General features: G+C 42.6%; 1 protein-coding gene across 1 annotated transcript in view; it reads left to right on the top strand.

Moving 5' to 3' along the window:
• The window catches only part of sim2 (SIM bHLH transcription factor 2), a 69,529-nt gene that overhangs the window by 14,496 nt on the left and 35,184 nt on the right, over positions 1-19,849 (top strand). Inside the window, exons 2-4 of the mRNA XM_052014491.1 lie at positions 10,686-10,768; positions 11,112-11,201; positions 15,512-15,620. Of these exons, the coding sequence (XP_051870451.1) occupies positions 10,686-10,768; positions 11,112-11,201; positions 15,512-15,620 (282 nt within the window). The remainder of the gene's footprint in view (positions 1-10,685; positions 10,769-11,111; positions 11,202-15,511; positions 15,621-19,849) is intronic.

Genomic DNA, 19,849 nt, shown 5'->3' with positions numbered 1-19,849 from the left:
TGATAGATTGTTGCGCTAGCAAAGGAACTCTATAATTCCAGAAAGCGAGGGTGGGGACTGTTACTGTTTGATCTTGAAGTTAAGAACCCCTCAGCATGTTAATACCGTCTCCTTCCACACGTTTGTCGCAGGAACGGTATGGAACTGTCCGCCAGTTTAACAGACTAATACTATGTACCTTCCCCTGAGTAAGATAAGCTTTCAGCCAGTACCATAGAAATTTTGAGCTCGATGCTGTGGGGATTTTATTAAATTAAACGTTGGCCACGAACTTTCTGAATGTGTTTCGTTTTTCTCTTAAATCACAAGTCAAATCTTAATTAACTTTTTAAAAATCCTATCCGATTTGATGTTCTTTTGTTGGCGTTGGTTGGCGAGTTATTGCGACAATTAATCCGCACGAAAATTCTTGAAATTGGATAAAGAATCCTAATCAGAAAAGCCTCCACCTTTCTTTATACGAGGCCGCTTAAACGTAGATTGGGATTCCACGTTTCAATGACAGCTACCAGGTGATAAATGTTTGAAAAATTGCTCTGACTGCGTTTTCCTATCAATAATTTGGTAAAATGCAAAAATTCTCAAGTAGTTATAACATTCTTGCATCACAGTGCGGCCTAACTTTCCGCCGCCACCCGAAAAACGAAAATAAGTTTTGTAATCCGATTGATTGGCTCCTTTACACTTGAAGAAGGTTGAAATATTAAACTTACATCAAATGTTTGGTCGTAAGTACTGATATAGTTCACTCTAGAGTTTCAGAACAACATGTAAAGACAACGCCGAGGTTTTATGATTGTCTCCGGAACTCAAGTTTAAACTACCGCTGTCTCACCAGCCCTGTTCAATGAGTATGCACTTTAAACTTTAGGACACAGTTATGCTGTTGCACGGAGCTAGACATTTAGGGCACATTATGACCGTGTTTTAAAATCTTGGGGGTGGGGGGGGGGAGATGGGGGGAATGCGGGTGTCGTGGCAAAGTTTTCACTTATTTCACGCCCTTTAGAAAGTAGTGGCGAGGCTTCTTGAACTGCTTGCTGACCTCCTGGTGAAACGGCTCCCTTTCTGCTATCCGGAGGGAGTTCCAGCGACGATGGAGGAACGGGGTTATATTTCTAACTCAGGACGGTGTGCGGCCTGGGGGGATACTTGCAGGAGGTGGTGTGCCCATGAGCCTGCTTGCTTTGTCCTTCTTGATGGTAGAGGTCATCAGTGTGGGAGGTAATGTTGGAGAAGCTTGGGTGCAGTGCGCTCTGTTGATTGGTGCCACTGCGGACAAGTGGTGGAGGAAGGATTGCCTTGGTGGGCGGGGTGCCAATCTAGCAAGTTGTTTTCTCCTGCATGAAGTCGAACTTCTGGAGTGCTATTGAAGCTGCACTCATTCAAGCAAGTGCAGCATATTCTATCATGCTCCTGGAAACAAGGTAGAAGAAAACATTAGACTAAGCCACCAGTCCCTCTCACGCTGGTAGAGTCTATGATGATTCTTGTCTTCGTTTACCAACTGGGACAAATTCCAAATTTGAACGGTAGTGAAGTTCAACTGCATAACTGGCGACTTTGGAAGATTTCTGTGACATTGTCACTACATAAAACTTAGTTGCTTGCTTCAAGTGAGAGAATTATAGTGGCCTGAAAGCATTTTTAAGGAATTTTATTACTGACTGTATTAGGTAGCTGAACTGTAGAACATTTACACTTGCACTTGCACATGTTCATAGGCTGAGCTCCCAGACATTGTTGACTCTTTCACCAAAGCACAAAAGAAGATGGGCCGTATGCTGAACATCCACAAGACCAAAATCCTTTATTAATCTGCTACACTACACATCACACGACAACAACTGTTCATGATGAGACTTCGAAAATTGGGGGCCACTTCCCATGCACAGGAGTGACCTCTTGGCGAGGGCAGGTGGTGATGATGAAGTTCACTAACACCTTCAACACACTAGAGCAGCCTTTCAAGATCAAGATCCCAGACCTGGCATAAAATGCACGGTGTACCAGGGAGCAGTGATCCCTGTCCTCCTATATGCTTCTGACACCTGGATAATGTAGAGCAGGCACCTTACTGCACTGGAAGAATACCACCAATGCTGTCCCTGAAAAGTCCTCCAAGTTCTCTAACAGGAAAAGCAAACCAACGCCAATGTCCTCTCCCACGTCAACATTCCCAGTACTGAGGCGGTATTTACACTCAGTTGGCTATGTTGGGATGGCCATGTCATTCACATGCTTGATACCAGACTTCTAACACTGAGCTCTATCGTGAGAAAAGGTTACCAGGCAGACAGAAGAAAAACTTCAATGATTTGTTCAAAGCTTCTCTGAAGAGGTGCAACATCCCCACTGACTCTGAGGAACCTCAGGCCCATGACAGCAGAGAAGGAGCATTCAGGATGGTATTGAATGGATGGGATGGAAAACCACGTGACCATGTAGAAAGAGCACACAAAAATCACACATAAAGTGATGCGAGGCACCTTACTAACTACCTACCCTCTCGTCCCCACAAACTATCTGCTGTTCCATCTGTGGAAGAGTCTGCTATTCACACATTGGCCCCATTAGCCACCTCAGAAACCACTAAACCAGACTGGGAAAAAGTCATCTTCGTAACCGAGGGACTGCCTAAGAGGAAGACGAAGGAAACCGAATGAATGGATGTATTTATCCAAGCTGCTCTGATGAAGTTTATGTTTCTGAGTCTTCATCCATGAGACCACTTGGAGATATACTGAAGTTTCATCCAAAGCTCAAGAAGTAAAAATATCCACAGATGATGGGATTCCTTGAGCCTACTCCACATTTCAATATCATGACTGATTTTGTCCCCCAGCCACACTTTCCCATCCACTCCTCGTATGCTCTGATTTTCTTGTTGTCCGTTAACATGTTACTAACAACTTTGAATATAATTAATAATTGATGGTCCACCACCCTCCTCGGGGTTGAGAACACCAAAGGTGCACAATTCTCCATTTATAGATGTTACTCCTCATTTCAGTCTTAACAGGTTAACCTCCTTCTCCTGGAGACTATACCTGCTGTATTTAGATTCCCAGCCTAAGAGCCTGACAGAATCTACCCTGTAAATCCCTTGCAGAATCTTTTACATGTCAATGAGGTCACCTCTCATTCTTCTGAACTCCAGTGATAATAGACCAGTCTTATTCAATCTGTTCTTACAGGGCAAACCTCTTACTCAGGAATCAATATATTGAATCTATGCTTCACTGACTTCAAAGCAAATACATTCCTCTTTATGAAGACAAAAACCGAAGTGTAGTGAGAAATGAGGTGGATATGAGTAACGCTTGTGCACTCCACGTTGGGGAAAATTCTCAGACATGGAACTCACTCTATGAAACTCATAGCCCTGTGCTGATAAATCAAGTTGCTAATTCAGGTCCTTGGTCGAACTTCCAGTTTTGCTTCACAGTAACTCTGAATTAATAGCATATCTCCAGTGCTGAATGGATATATTGATTTTGTTAGGAGCCCTCATATATAGGGCATGGAATTGGAGACAACTCATTGGGTTTGACAGGGAATTGACTGAGCTGATATAAGGCCAATGAGTATGCACTGAATTGACGCCATATGACTTACTGGTTGTATTCATAAATGACATAAAGAAATAGAGAACCAGATATCTTAACTGTGCTGAGGATGCTGAGTGACAGATGGGAGAGCATAACGTTATAATGTGTTAGTGAATGCGTAAGGTTGCACCAAATGTAGTTCAAAATGGGAAGATATTATGATACCTACTTTGGATCCAGGAATAGAACACAACATCGTTGTCTCCAAATGTCGAGGTTAAGAAAAGTGAACGAAAAGAGAGATTATGTGTTCCGATAACATAAATCACTAAACAATTGTATAAGGACAGAAATAATTTAATGGATTAATGGTATGTTGTATTTTTTTATATTTCAAGGGCTGAAATTTATATAACAGCTGTCCCGTATTCTATTTAGACCTAGCGTAGTAAATTCAATTCTGGGGGCTCCATCCGGCGGGATATATTGGTGGAGATTGGAGCACAGAATGATCACAGGGCTAAAATGTTAAACTATGAAGTCTGTTTGCACATATAGGCATAGAGGCTTAAATATAGAAAATTGAAGGTTGGTCTAATAGAGGCTTTAAGTATAAACTAAACATTTAAAATGATCGATAGAAATAATTTCTTATGGTGGGGGAGTCCCGTTAATTTAAACATTCTGATGGTAACTGCTTCTATCTTGGTACCGAGAGTGTTTCACAATACAAGGTTAGCAAGTAGCAGCGCGACACATTTGACCAGAAATACTTCACAGTTGATCACAGAGAAATTCTGTCACAGCGCAACAAGGAGCCGAGATTGCAATACCAGAATACGTAATTCTCTGTCCGGGCAACTGTGGAAAATTTCACATTAAGTGCCATGCAAAGTAGTCGCCATTTGTTAGAGCGCATTCACGTCTATGTCGATTCTGAAATCTTATTAGTCGAGAAGTGTTGCGGATTATTGGCCCACAAAATGCACTCAATCTAAACGCCAATAATGGAAAGACCCAAAGGTTATATTAGAATAATAATCCATACCGCACTAGATCTAAAGTGTTCTTAAAATTAATTACTCCTTTTCACTTTGTAGTGAGTATGGGCTGCACTATGGCTCACCGCAGACAATATTGCTGGCATTTTCATTTTATAGAAATCATGTCAATTAAGATCCAGAACCTGTAACATTCTCACTTCCTTGACCAGCGGAAAAAAAATCCTTGTGTTGTTCATTTTCTGATACCGCATTATAACACTCCTTTTGGAATCGAAAAACATGTATAGTTGTCCAGACATTGCCTTTAAATGCCTGCATTCGCCATATTTAGGTTTAATTACCGAAGTGTAAAGATTAAACCAGATGAGATGTAAAAGTATGACATTGCAACTATTGCTGAAACGTGGCTTAAAGAAGGCAGGCCGGACAAATGAGGCCAATGAGGTCCAAGCCTGTCCTGCTGAGTTCCTCCAGCATCATCGTGTTTTTCATCTAGATTCCAGCATCTGCAGTCCTTTGTTTCTCTTAAAGAGGGCGGGAATGGAAGCTTAAAGATCCTGGGTATAAGGCTTTCTGACGAGACAGAGAGAGGGTAATACAAAAGAAGGGAGGGGATATTGATTTTTCAGATGTCTTGTGAAGGGATGATATGTTACAAGGATCATCAAAATGAGATTCGAGAACACTACCTCATATCCCTCCTGGGTAGTGTACAACCCAATGGTGTGAACATTGAATTTCCCAATTTCAGGTAACCCTTACCTCCTATCCCCTCTCCTCCTCCTCCCTCCCTCCCTCCCTCACTCCCTCAATCACTCCCTCCCTCATTCTCCTTCCGATCCACTTCCGGTCCCTCTGTTTTTGTTCCGATTCCCGTACTCCTCCCTCCAGCCACCACCTATTTTCGTCCCCCTCCACGTCCTGATTCCATCCACCTACTCCCCACACACTTCAGCTGCCATATCCCCTTCCCCACGTGGTTCCACGCCTTTCATCTCTCCCTTAATGATTCCTATTCTCACCTTCCTGATGATCAGCCTTTGTGTCCCCACTTATCACCCCCAGTCTCTGTCTCCACCTTCAGCCTCCCCACCCGCCACCTGGGTCCAGCTGCCCCTTTATACCTTGTTTGCTTCTACCTATAACCCTCCTGCCCATCATCCCTCGCCCCTCCTCCATCCAACTATCACCTATCGACCCCTATCTCACCAACACCCCTCCTCCCCCCCCCTTCCCTCTCCACTCTCAGTCCTGAGGCAGGTTCTCGACCCGAAATGCTGATGATTCCTTTACCGACCCACCCCCACCAACCCCACCACCACCAGCACCACCATACACGCACGCACACACACACACACACACACACACACACACACACACACACACACACACACACACACACACACACACACACACACACACACACAGGGAGAGAGAGATGCTGCTTGGCCCGCTGAGTTCTTCCAGGAGTTTGATTTCTGATCAAACTGAGGCTACCTCTGGGTTGAATTCAAGCACCCTGCCGGAAGGTAATATGCACTGCCAAATAGACCAAAGGAGATAGGCGAGCAAATTTCTGACAATTGCAAAACCAATAGGGTAGTAATAGTGGGGGGAAATTGAATTGCCCTAAAATTAATTGGGATGCAATTTGTGTAAAAAGGCATAAAGGGCAATGAATCCTAAACAGTATCCAGCAGAACATTATTTTTTTGGCGGCAAACTCTTTTTCCAATCTTGCCTGGCTACAGAGAATTCAAGGGGTGCTAATAACATAGCGTCATATAAAAGGGGAGAAAGAGATAAACTGAGCAATTTCAGAGCAGTTAGTTTAACCCTGGTGGTGGATAATTATCGGAATCATTTGAAAGGAGCAGTTTAATCCAGCTCAGTCAGTATGGATTTGTTAAGATTAATTGATCAATTGATGTTTTTTTAGATGAGGTATAATAAGGGGCAGAGTACATTTGATATCGTCAACAAGAGTTTTGGCATGGCTTTCATCAAGATCCCACACAGTTAGCTGGTCAAATAATAGAAGTTCGTGGAATCCAAGGAAGAGATGGAAATTGGATTCAAAGTTAGCCTAGTGGCAAAACACTAATGGTTAATTTTATGTTTGGTGCGGAAATGCTGTTACCAGTGGGATTCCACAGAGTTCAGCACTCAGTCCTTGCTTTCTTTGTCGCATATATTAATGACTTAGATGTAAATGTAACGAACATGAAAGCGAAGTTTTCAGATGATTCGAAAACTGGCTGTGTGGCTGACAGTCAGGAGAAAGACTGTAACTTGCAGAAAGGTAAGTTTGTCTGGTAAATTGGACAGAAAAGAAGCAAGCCGAATTCAATCTGGCGAAGTGTGCGATACAGTGAATTAATCGACCTGAAACGGTAACTTTTGTTTCTCTCTCCAAAGATGCTGCCTGACCTTCTGAGTGTTTCCATTTCCTGTTTTAATTTCAGATTTCTGGCATTTTCAGTTTTTTTTTGCTTTTGAATTACATAACACACTAATCGATACTAAGAGGTGTGGAAGAAAAGGAAGTCCTCTGAATGTATTTCCAGAAATCCTTAAAAGTTGCAAGGCCGCTCGTTGAGATGGCTAGAAAGACATAATGGGGTTCTGTCTTTCTTCTAAGAGCAGGAAGATTAGTCTGGAAGGATCTATAACGCTAGATGGGTCAAAACTATACAGAGTTCTGGTCACCACATGACAAGGAAGAAGCAATTTTATTGGAAGGGGTGCAGAGGATGTTTCCAGGACTGGAAATTGTAAGTTTTGACAATAGATTGGAGGGGCTGCGATTGGTTTCTTTGGAACAGCGGTGATTGAGGGGAGATGTAATTGCCGTGTATACAATCAGGAAGCCCTATTTCTCTTGGTAGAGGGGTCAAGAACAAAGGTACATCGATTTTAGAACAGCGTTCAGAATGATTAGAGGAGAGATGAAGAAATGTGTTTTCTCCCAGAAGGTGTTTGGGGTCTGGAACTCTCTGCGTGAAACGGTAGTGGAGGCAGAAACGCTCAGCACGTTAAAAATAAACCCTGGGTCGTGTCGTTGAAGAACCACGACCCGCCCAGCTACGGACCTAGTGCTGAAGGTGGGAATCGGGGCTCTTCCACTGTGTTGCCAGTTCCTGATGATTCTAAATACTTGTATACCTGCCATCGCCTCACTCTGAGAGGGGCAACGGAGTTTTTATGAAATATCATAGAATTGACACGGCTCAGGAGGAGGCCATTTATCCCATCCAGCCCACACGTCAATTACTGGTTGCTGAGAAATCAATGAAGGGTCATCATGCATGAAGGTAATTTTATCTCGTTGAGTCGTTCGGCCGGGCTGAGCTGCAAAATACTCCAGGAGAATGAAATCTGAAATTAACACCAGAGGACACTGAAATGTTCAGCCGGCCAGGCAGCGTCTGCAGTGACAGAACCTCTTCAGCTGGATAAACTTTCAACGGAATTGCAAGTAGTTAGAAATACAACAACAACAACACCTGTTGCTAGTTTTGTATAAGTACTCGGTCGGGTTTGGGGAGGGATGGGGGTCAAGTGAGGGAAGAAGATAAAGTGACCCATGCTGGGCTGGAAGGCGGGGGAGATTAAATAGCAAACAACATAAACGGTGCAAGACCAATGGGTTTGCATCAAGTAAAGGGGGGGGGGAGATGTTAATGGGAGCAACAGAATGATTCCAGCGGTCGTGCTCATTGATGATGTGACGCACACAAATAACTCCAACATTAAATCGTTCGTTGTCGAGTTGCCTGCAGCATCTCCGCAATCCAATTACATCACTAGTCTTTAGAATGCTGTCGACGGACATTCGTTGGGTGTTTCCTTCTCTCTGTGTTATCTGATGGCCTTCCCCCCTTGGTTCTAGGGTTGTGGGGCTGCCTCCTTTTCAGGTGCAATCAGCATGGGCCAACGCGATCTCAAATGAGAGATTTGACTTCCCCATGGTCTTGAGTGATTCCAGCGGTATCTGATCAACTGCATTGACAAAATCAGTTACACAGAGAGGTGAGACCATTCTTCCCCGCACAGTGACTGGGACATAAATAGTCATGAGGAGAGGACTGGTCAAACTGTTACCTGATGGCTAGTTTAGATTACTTGGCGATGTAAAACAGCAACCGGAGACGATGCAAATGTTCGTGCAACGACTCGTAAACCCACAGATCACTTATAGTACTTGCATAATGTGCATATGCCAGAACCCAACACACGTACGAGGCATGTTTGCAAATGTGAAGGGTGCTATGTTTCGGCTTGTGTGCTTATATACTGTTGCAGAGACATGCGCCGCAGGTAGAACACACTGTGCATGTTAAAAACTAACCACGTACGTGGTCAGAGCATCCCTTCTCCCACGCGCCTCCTGCACACACACCAACTGCACTGGATTCGGCATCACTGATTATCCATTGTAGCTCTGGAGAAGTTGGTGGATTCCTTGAATCTTTGCGGAGCTCCTATGCTGCTCCCGAGTGCGGAGTTACGTAGAACATGGAACAGTACAGCACAGGAACAAATCCTTCGGCCCACTGAGTTTGACTCAGCGGCAATATTTCCACGTCGCGATTGTGAGTGATTTCTGGGGAAACTTGCAGGTGATGGTGGTGTTGCCGTGCGCGCCCCATCTTTGTCCGCCTAGGTAGTAGAGGTCGTGGGTTTGGGAGAGATGGAAAGAACCCTGGCGAGTTGCTGCAGTACAGATGGTGCACGCTGCAGCCACGGCAGGCGGTGTTGGCTGGAGTGGATGTGCGGATCTGGGAGTTCTCACTCTCCATATTTCGCAGGTATAAATGCACAGGTGCAGGTGCAATGTATTATCGTGCGTCAGCCATCCCCCATTTAACTGCGTCTCGCAACCATTTTATACTCACTTCACACATGAATAAGTAATACAGAATATCTCACACACAAAGTCAACAGGAAAATCCTTTAATATAGTAGAGTAGTTTTCTACAACGCCAAATCCATGCTATTTGGATTATGGCAATGTAGGTTACCAGTCGGTGACGGATGAAATTTACAGGCGGCAGCACAGCGATGTTCATTTCCCTCCATAGATGCTGCCTGACCCGCTGAGTTCCTCCAGCTCATTTGTGTGTTGCTCCGCAATGTTAATAGCAAGAATGGTCTAACAACAGGCAAGAGAGAGAAATGAACGTGTGGGTCCTGAGGGCGAAGAGAGGTCGCCCTCCTTTTCAAAACGTAACGCAATCTCTGCCTATGTTTATGTTGGTGCACCGTTTCCAATGTGAACCGCTGTGACTGCCGATAGAGAGGTAGCCGAGGACCTCAGGGTTGAACTTACAGGACTGTTCGACTGGACAAGTTTTGTGGAGAGTGACGGTGAACCAGGGCTGTCTTCAAAGGCTCCCGTCACTCCTATACCGACAATGGCAACGAATTGGAGCTCAGTTGTAACCAAAGTGTAGCAAGGAGCACATATACCACTTTACAGTCATTTAAATTCACGTGTTCACACTACAACCAAGGATTTATTAACACAGTTCCTTTGATGCAATTCACAGTAGATATACGCGACTTATGAACACAGATGCACTCCATGAGCACCAAGATATCACATTACACAACTACACGTTCAGCAAAATACATACACATATATACTTCACATGAACACTGTCTGTCCACAACCATGGAGACATGTGCACGAATACTATTATCAATAAAAACACTATCTGCAAACAAAAGAAAACAATTTATATAAAGCATTAACCGCTGCTGAGACACATTGATACACAAGGTACCCAAACATGCACGTAGTTTTGAACCAAGCCACTCGATTTCATATCGGTTGCAGGATCAACAGCAGCTATGCATAATCTATGTTGAACATATAGAAAAGAAAATATTTCCATGCGAACTAAGGGTGAACGAAACGAATCGCCGCGCGTCGCCGAATAATAAAATAAAGTGAACATTCTCCAAAGACTGTTTTCTGCAGAATTTGCTGGTTATTAACTGACGATCCGTCATAAATCTGTCCTCACGGTGAACATAACGTTTCTGTCTACTAGCTTTCACCAACTACAATTAACAACTGAAATGGTTTGAACACTGCTGATACACGATGTTGTTTCTCAAACAGGCCTGGGAGACGCTTGGGGACAATCCAGCCGTGTAAGTCCCTTGGACAATATGGCCAAAGAATTAGGATCCCACTTACTTCAGGTAACGGAACTTCTCAGCGAAACTGACATGTTGTATTTATAAAGCGGGCAGATCAGTAGACAGTACAATAGGCCTGAAATACAGGTGGGGGAATATAATGGGCAGGAGGAGATCATTTTCACTGTGCCTTCCTTATATTTCCACATCTCAAATCATTTAGTACCACCTGTATTCCCATCTGAAACTTAATTATTGATTTCTGCACTGAAATGTTTGTATCGGTCCAGCATGGTTGTATTATGTTGTGGCGAGTGCAGTTAGACATATTGTTAAAGATGCTGGCCATTCCATGTAAAGTGTGTAGAATGACGGCTGTTTTCCTCGTGGTTTCCATGTCTTTCAGACTCTGGATGGCTTCGTTTTTGTAGTCGCGTCAGATGGCAAAATCATGTACATTTCGGAAACTGCCTCCGTCCACTTGGGCTTGTCTCAGGTAAGAAACTACTTTTACAGACCTGGCGTGCGTTTTAGGGCGCTGTTTTTACATCCTCAACAAAAACAAAACAGCAGATAAATAAAACGTGAAATATAAGCAGCAAATTCCAGAATCTAAAGAACATTATATGCAGTCTCATAGGACAATCAGCAGCTAACTGTTGCAGCAGAGAAGTGAGCGGGTTGCCGAAAAAACAAAAGCAAAAGTGGTTGTGGAGATGACCGGGATACCTATTCCAGGAGTGGAGAATGAATATTTGGAAAGGAAAATCTCTGCAAAGTTTGCTGTTCAAAGAACGCTCTCCCTTAAACTTCACTCCCTCTTTCAAGTGATAACTCCACATTTCTGGCATTTCAGGTCCTATTTTTTCATAAAATAAAATGATTACTGTACTGCATTAATAATACGTCATTTTTCTTTTATTTCTACATGCCTATTGATCGAAACGCAAGCAGCCAGCCTGTAAGAGAATCTGGACTGGCTAACCGAGTTGCCAGTTGGAAATGATAAAAATTGTTACAAATACGCAAGTCCAATTTTCTTAAATTTTAATAGAGCGAAATGTGACCTGTAGTTTCCCAAGTTTCTCCGACATTGATGGCGCATTGATGCAGAATTAGCTCAAGAATGCGCAGCTTTTCACCAGATGTACTGCTCCCTCAGCACTCATTTCTGCTGCCGTTTATATGCCGAACCTCACCCGATATTTTACAAATGGGGAAGTCGAGAGATTAGTCGAATCTCACAATTGCACACTGCAGTTTGTTTTCAAGTATTTTTTACTTAAGTTTTCGTCGCTTCATTATTAATGTGTTTTTTTTAAGATTCCTGCTCTGATCGGTTGACCCATTGAACAAAATAATTTGTACACTAGGTGTTAAGCCGCGACCTGTCCAATCTTTATTTTGACCCTCAGATTTTGAAATGAAGGATCAAAGTGTCTTTTTACTTTTCACATGCTAATGTGATCTGCGGGTTAGTTCCAAACCAAACCCTTTCTCAGCCCCTGTCTGGAAGAAATCTCACCGTCTCCAGCCAGATGGTTGCACTTGCAACATTTTCACGCAAGTATCCTTTCCCTCTGGTTCAAGGCAATGTTCTTTTTTAAACACTACTTACATCTTGGTGCCAGGTTCCAAGGCGTATTTAAGTTATAGCAAAATACTTTATTTCCAACGTCCTTGTTTTCACCAGTTGGTTAATAACTGGCAATATTACAGGACGATGGTGAGGCTGCATTTGGAGTATTGTGTTCAGTTTTGCTCATCCTGCTGTCGGAAAGATGCTACTTTGAAGGAAAGAGTGCAGAGGAGATTTACAAGATTGCTGCCAGGACTCGAGGAGCTGAGAGGTTCGAGCAGGCTGGGACATTATTCACTGGAGCATAGGAGAGTGAGGGGTGATCTTACAGTGGTGTATAAGATCACCAGGGGCAGATAGGGTCAATACACATAGTCTTTTCCCCAGGATTGGGGAATCAAGAAGTAGAGGGCATAGGTTTAATGTGAGAGGAGAGAATTTTAATAGGAACCTGAGGAGCAACTTTTTCACCCAGAGGGTGGTCCATATATGGAATGAGCTGCCAGAGGAAGTGGTTGAGGCAGGTACGTTAACAACATTTAAGAGGAACTTGAACAGGTACATGGATAGGAAAGGTTTAGAGGGATATGGGCCAAACATGGACGAATGGGACTGGCTTAGATGGGCGTCTTAGTCGGCATGGACCAGTTGAGCCAAAGGGCCTGTTTCACCTTCTACCACAAGATCAGCTTTATAGAGACAAAAACAGAAAATGTTGGAAATATTCAGTAGACCATGTTTCCATGCTGTAAGACTCCGTGACCAGCCAGCATCTGTGGAGAGAGAAACACAATCAGTGTTTCAGGTCCATGACGTCATCAAACTCCCCAAGAATTTGATGGAAAAGCAATTTGATAGAAATCTGAAATTAAACAGAAAACAGAAAATGCTGGAAACACTCAGCAGGTCAGTCAGCAGCTGTGGAGAGAGAAACACTGGCAATATTTCAGGGTGGCAACCTTTCATCTGCAAAAAACTGCAGATGCTGTAAGTCTGTAATAAAAATGGAAAATGCTGATCATCTTTCTTTGGGATGCTGATGAAAGTTCACAAACCTGGAACATTAACTCTGTTTCTCTCTCCACAGATGCTGCCTGACCTACTGAGTATTTCCAGTATTTTCTGTTTTTTTTCACAGATTGATTGATCTTTGGTCAGTACCCATTTGGAGTTCTGCAAAAATTATGAAGCACTATTCACATCAAAGACAGCAGGCAATTGGAGCTCCCCTCCAGATAGATAGGACAGCTGGAGCTTTCAAAATATTGATATTTAGGTGAAAGTATCAAGGAATTGTGGAGTAAAGGCAGGTAATTGGAGATTAAGATACACATCATTCATGAACTAATTAAGTGGTGGGAGGCTAAATATCTATCCCTGTCTGCAATTATATTAAGAAGCGTAGACAAATATTCATTTCCTAAAGCACCACTAAGGTTGACCAAAAAAGAAAACAGCAAACCTGGGTGATATAATAAATGACACACATTTCCGATCACTACATTAACTCTGTCACCTTCACTCCATGCTGAGTATGCACCCTTTCCAAGACAGAAAGGTTCCTGATGAGTCCAACTGGAGTCCACAGATCATATCTCTCAAAATGCACTCAATGCCTCAGATTGAGAATTTTTACTCAAACAATGAAGCAAATTCCTGCACAATAACCAGAAAAGAGGCATTGTGCACTTTGCTGCACAAGTAATATGTTAAGTGAAATATAGCCTCCTGCAGTCATAAAGTTTGCATTTCTGAAATATAAAATGAAGATTGCAATGTATTTGAGCTTTCACCTTTGAAATCAAGATTGAAAACTTGCTTGCATTTCTTTATATGTAATGCTTTAAACATTTCATTCATCTACAGGAGAATTTTAAGATATGAGTTATGTTTCAGGAATAAATTTAGATTTAAGTCACAAAATTGCTCATGATATCAACAATCCAGATTGATTTACATGTTTTAAATGGAAATGACCTATCAAAACTGAGCAAAGAGCCTGAATGCAACATTTTTAAGCAATGTTGATAATTTATACCCAAGGGCCCACCTCTGCTGCTAGTAATTTGTTGTATTGTGCCAAGCTGTTCCTTGGCCACCTGTTGAACTGTAGTAAAATGTCAAACATGGTAATGCATTGCTACTTGAAAGAAAATTTTAACTTTTAACTGACAGAGAATAGTTAATGTTCTGAAAGGCTTTGTGAACTAGATACGTTGCCATTCAAAAAACAAAGACTGTGCGTGTACACACACACACACACACACACACACACACACACACACACACACACACACACACACACACACACACACACACACACACACACACAGATATTGGAGACTTGGTTTAACATCTCATCCAAAAGAGAATATGTGTGAGAGTAAACCAATCATTCAGTACCATTTTAGATTGTTGGACTAGACTTTTTACTCATAAATCTTTGAGCCTTGAATGCTACCAATTGAGTGATACCACAAGAAAGTTTAGAGGCTCATATAATCATGGTGCTCATCCAGATTACAAACCATTTACTACTTTAGCAGTCTCAGAGAAGGAGCACTTACCTAGAGTCATAGAGAGATATCACACAGAAACAGGCCTTTTCGGCCCATCAAATCCATGCTGACCATCAACCACCCATTTACACTAACCCTACATTAATCCTTTTGTTTTATTATCCCCACATTCTGATCAACTGGCCTCAGATTCTACCACTCTACACACTAGGGCCAATTTACAGTGGCCAATGAACCTACCAACCTGCATGTCTTTTGCATGTGAGAGAAAATCAGAGCACCCAGAGGAAACCCTTGAAGTCACATGGAGAATGTGCAAGCTCCACACTGACAGCACCCAAGGTCAGGATTGAACCCAGGTCTCTGGTACTGTGAGATGGCAACTCTAACTAGCTGTGTCACTGTACCACCTGATGATTGATTGGGAATTTGAAATGTTATACAACTGCAATATGGATGTTCCTTCACAGTTGAGGTTGAGGCAGATTGCAGTGCACAGGGAATTCAATTTCCCTCTGCCAAATCTTGCTGAACACCATGATGCACAGGTTACAGTTAGGTCCTCTTAACGCTAGGTAAATGGCATGGCCAATTTTAACCACTCAACCTCCAAGCTTTTATTTTATAAAATAATAAATAATGTGGTCAATGTCACAAACAATATGTTTATATGCTTTCATAAACTCTGAATGTGTTTTCCTTCACCAGGTGGAGCTAACTGGGAACAGTATTTATGAGTATATTCATCCCTCTGATCACGATGAGATGACTGCAGTCCTCACAGCTCACCAACCTCTCCATCCTCACCTACTGCAAGGTACCACTGCTTGACTTCTCTGTGAACTACGTTGGATTAAAATCAATGGCCCAAACAGGATAGGGTTCAACACATAGCTCTTTGTTGCTAACATAACTCAAGCCAATTTCTCCAGGAATCTTTTATAAATGCTACGAAGGAGAAATCAAAGCAGCTAATATTAATGTTGCTACCATTTTTCACCTTATTTAAACCTTTGCAGAACTTTCACTTATTGAGCATTAACCATTATCTTGAAACTCAGTAGGCCCCCCTTTCACAACAATATGAGAAATATTCATTATTTCCTTCAAGATCTCTTACTTGTTAAAGTAAATCAACTTGGTTTAATCAGTAGTTTTCTTGATTCTGAGTCAGGAAATCACTCTCAGGGTTTGATATAGGCCAACAATCCAGTACAGTACACAGAGAATGCTACATTATCTGATCTGCTGGCCCCTAAGTACTATAGTAAACAAAGGTTGATTCAGGTGGCTGTCAAAGGTCTTGTGATAACATTCAACACAGTTCTCCTTATGGTCCACTCAAGATAATCCCTTCATCCACAGATCACCATTATCTGTTGTATTTTTGCATATGTCAAATGGGCAATGTGTTTTGCAGATAGAACAAAATTCATTTCAAATATTTGTCCATGAGATGTTTTGAAACCTGTCTGTGAAAAATGATGATGCTTTATAATTCTCTTTTATTCCCTTGTGGGAATAAAAGCCCATCCTCAGTTCAAATCAGGAAGAGGGTGGTGAGCCACACTCAACGAAGTGACTTTCTAGGTCATTCCAAAAGTTAGGAATTAATCACAGTTCTTTGGGGCTGGAGTCACATGTAGGTCAAACTGGCTAATGAGGGAAGATTTCTTTCCCCAAAGGACTTTAATGAACCAGATGGGTTTTACAATAAGCCACTAGTGCATGACTGATATATATTTTTTCAGTTTAGGATTATTTAATTAACTGAATTCATATTTACCAGATGTTGCATTAAGATTTAGACATATCTCCAGAGCTTTATCCCAAGCCCCCAGATCATTAGGTTATTTATTAGGCTTCTGTTCAAAGTAGGTCATAATTGTAAATCTTTTCTTTCGCAGTTATGTGCTATATTTCAGTCATTTGCAAACTGATATCTGATTTTTAAAAAAGTAAGAGTTGCACGGTTAAAAAGTGGCGAGGCAGAACCTGACTGGTCCATTCATATAGTGCACTTCAGAGAGGTGAGTTCCTAGGGGTGGGTTCAAATCCTGCCCAGACTAATGGAACATAGTCTTTTCTCCCTTGAAGTGATTCGAAATGGTCTTCACCAGGTTTTATGAAATGCGAGTCTGCAATCCACTCTTCGTTATTTGACACTAATGGACAGCAAACTTCACCGCACGCCCCCAAATATATTTTTGTTTTCTTTGTGTGGGCTTGTTAACCGGTGAAGGTATGTCGGACAAACCGAAACATGTCGTCGGAGCTGTGTCACGGGGAAATTCTCTGCACTTGACCTGACGCGCCAGTGGGTGTTTGATCCTGGCTTTTCAATGTCCAGCACTGACCGTCTTACATCGACACGCTGTCGTTGGAGCGAGTCCGAATAAGAGGAAAATTAGGATACTTTTACTTGCACAAAGTCCAGCGGAAAACTTGCAATTCTTTCTTCCCAGAATTCTGCAGATGGTGGGATGAACGGAGCTGCTGAGACTCGGATGGACTGACTCTTGTCAGCCAAGGTTGGCAATTGATATGGAGTTACTGATGGGTTAAGATGTGGGGAAAGCCAGTGTTCCCGAAGTGATGGAACAGAGCCACGTTCAGATGCGCAAACCTGCAGACGGATGAAGCAAAGGAAAATAAGACAGATGCGAAAATTACAACCACGTGTAGTTTGTTTAAAATTATAACCGGAAGAATGCAGCCACCAGAATTTGATGCATGTTTATCTGTATTTGAACCAAATTAGGAATTAGCCGTCTCATATTCATCTTACTTTATTTCTGGATATTTTTGGCGGGAATTACTGTTACTGTCTCCTGAAGTGAGCGAGAGTTAACGCTGCTTAAATAAACCACGCTAACGCTGCCGGTTGTGGCATTGGTGATTTCCAATGGCAATGCATCCTCTCTCCACAGACAGTGTCCCCAACAGTCACGGTTACCCTCTATCTCTTAGTTCGGCTGCGAGGACTTCCAGCAGTTTCCACGTCAGCAGTTCACAACAACATATAGTTTTGCCCATTTTTTTCTGACCCTCGTGCCTCACAACGATCTCTCACCAACTTTCTCTGCTAGTCCCACTCTAACCGACCGGGTGTAAACGGACAAGCGGGAACTGCTCAGGAAAAAGTAGTTATCAGGTTCCAGTACTTTGCTGTCACACTTCTCTTTTAAGAAGCTCGTCCAATTTTAAATCATTTGTTCTTTGGGTTGGGATTACTTGAAATGCTGCTATTTGAGTGAAACGTTTGAAGTGAACAACATACCCCAGGCTATCTCAGATTAAAGTTCATCCAGCATAAACTAGCAAAAGAACAAGATTTTAACAAGGTCAGAGTAAAAGACCTTCCTGGCTTCACCTGAAATGTTCAGGGCTAGGATGTATCATCGATGGCATTGGGGGGTTGTTCCCATTGTTACAATGTGCCAGCATTGTCTTTGGTTAATTGAGGGAAAAGGTATTTGAAGATCAAGATCTCAAGAATGCCTCTGAGACACTGATTACCTACAGCAGGCACCTCAATACACTGGAACAATACCGCTGATACTATCTCTGCAATATCTTCCAAACTCACTAGTGGACTAACATCATTGTCCTCTTCCAGACCAACAGTCCCAGCATTGAGACCTCCTGAGACCTCTTGGTCAGTTATGTTGGTCCAACCACATCATTTTTTTCCCTGATTGAAACACTTGAACTCTTGAGCATTCTTGAAACACTCACTCCATTCTGGTCCGTCATGGGAAGAAGTTACCAGCTGGACACAGGAAAAGATTGAAGGATGTGCTCAAAGCCTCCTTGAAGAAATGCACCATCCCCACTGACTCCTGGGAATCTCTAGATAAAGTGGAGGAGGAACATTTGGATTGTGTTTCACATTTCATGTTTATGCATCAGGAGTACACAGAAGACCTACGTAAGTGATGGAAGGGATGCACCACCTCACAAACTATCCCCACACCGACCCCATCAGATACTTCTTGCCCCAACTGTGCAAGTGTCTACTGTTCCCCCATTGGCCTCATTAACCCTTTGTAAGACAGGAACTAATCAGAGACAGCCAATATCGCTTTGTCAAGGGCAGATCCTGTCTGACTAATTTGATTGAAGTTTTTTGAAGAGGTAACAAAGTGTATCAATGAGGGGGCAGGGCAGTAGATGTGACTTACATGGACTTTCGTAGATCCTTTGACAAGGTCCCACATTGGAGAATGGTTCAAAGTGTTAGTGGCCATGCAATCTAGGACAAGTTGGCAAACTGGATCCAAAATTGGCTTGGCAATAGAAGACAGAGGGTGATGGTAGAGGGCTGTTTTTATGATCAGTGCTGAGATCCTTGCTGTTTGTAATATATGTGAATGACTTGGATGTGGATGTGGGAGGCATGATCAGTAAGTTTGCAGATATTATGAAGATTGGTTGATAATGTAGAAGGTAATCTTAAATTGCAGAGAGATAGCAATGTGTTGGTGAATTGGGCTAGAAAATGGCAGATAGAGATTAATCCAGAGAAATGTGAGATGATGCATTTTGGAAGCACTAATGCGGCTAGGACATAGACCATGAATGGTAGGGTGCTCAGGGAGTATTGAAGAAGACAGGGATCTTGGAGTACACATCCATAGATCCTTGACGGTGGCACACAGGTAAATAACATGATGAGCAAGGTATATGGGATGCTGGCTTCATTACTCTGGCATTAAATACAGAATTAAGGAGGTTATGGTCCAACTTTATAAAACCTTGGTCAGACCTCAGCTGGAGCACTGCGTGCAGTTCTGGTCACCATGCTATAGGAAGGATGTGATAGCACTGGAGATGGTGCAGAGGAGGTTCACCAGGATGTTGCCTGGGATGGAGCAGTTCTGTTATGAGGAGAGAATGGAGAAGCTGGATCTGTTTTCCCTGGAGCAGCGGAGGTTAAGGGGGGGACATGATTGAGGGATGTCAGATTATGAGGGGTATAATTATGGTAGAATGCAGGATTATTTTCCCTAATAGGTGTAGATAAAACTAGAAAGTTTAGGTTTA

Source organism: Pristis pectinata, chromosome 4 (genome assembly GCF_009764475.1).
Source record: "Pristis pectinata isolate sPriPec2 chromosome 4, sPriPec2.1.pri, whole genome shotgun sequence".
NCBI classification, from domain to species: domain Eukaryota; kingdom Metazoa; phylum Chordata; class Chondrichthyes; order Rhinopristiformes; family Pristidae; genus Pristis; species Pristis pectinata.
Note: the sequence above shows the minus strand (reverse complement) of the source record. Positions and strands in the feature narration are given on the sequence as shown.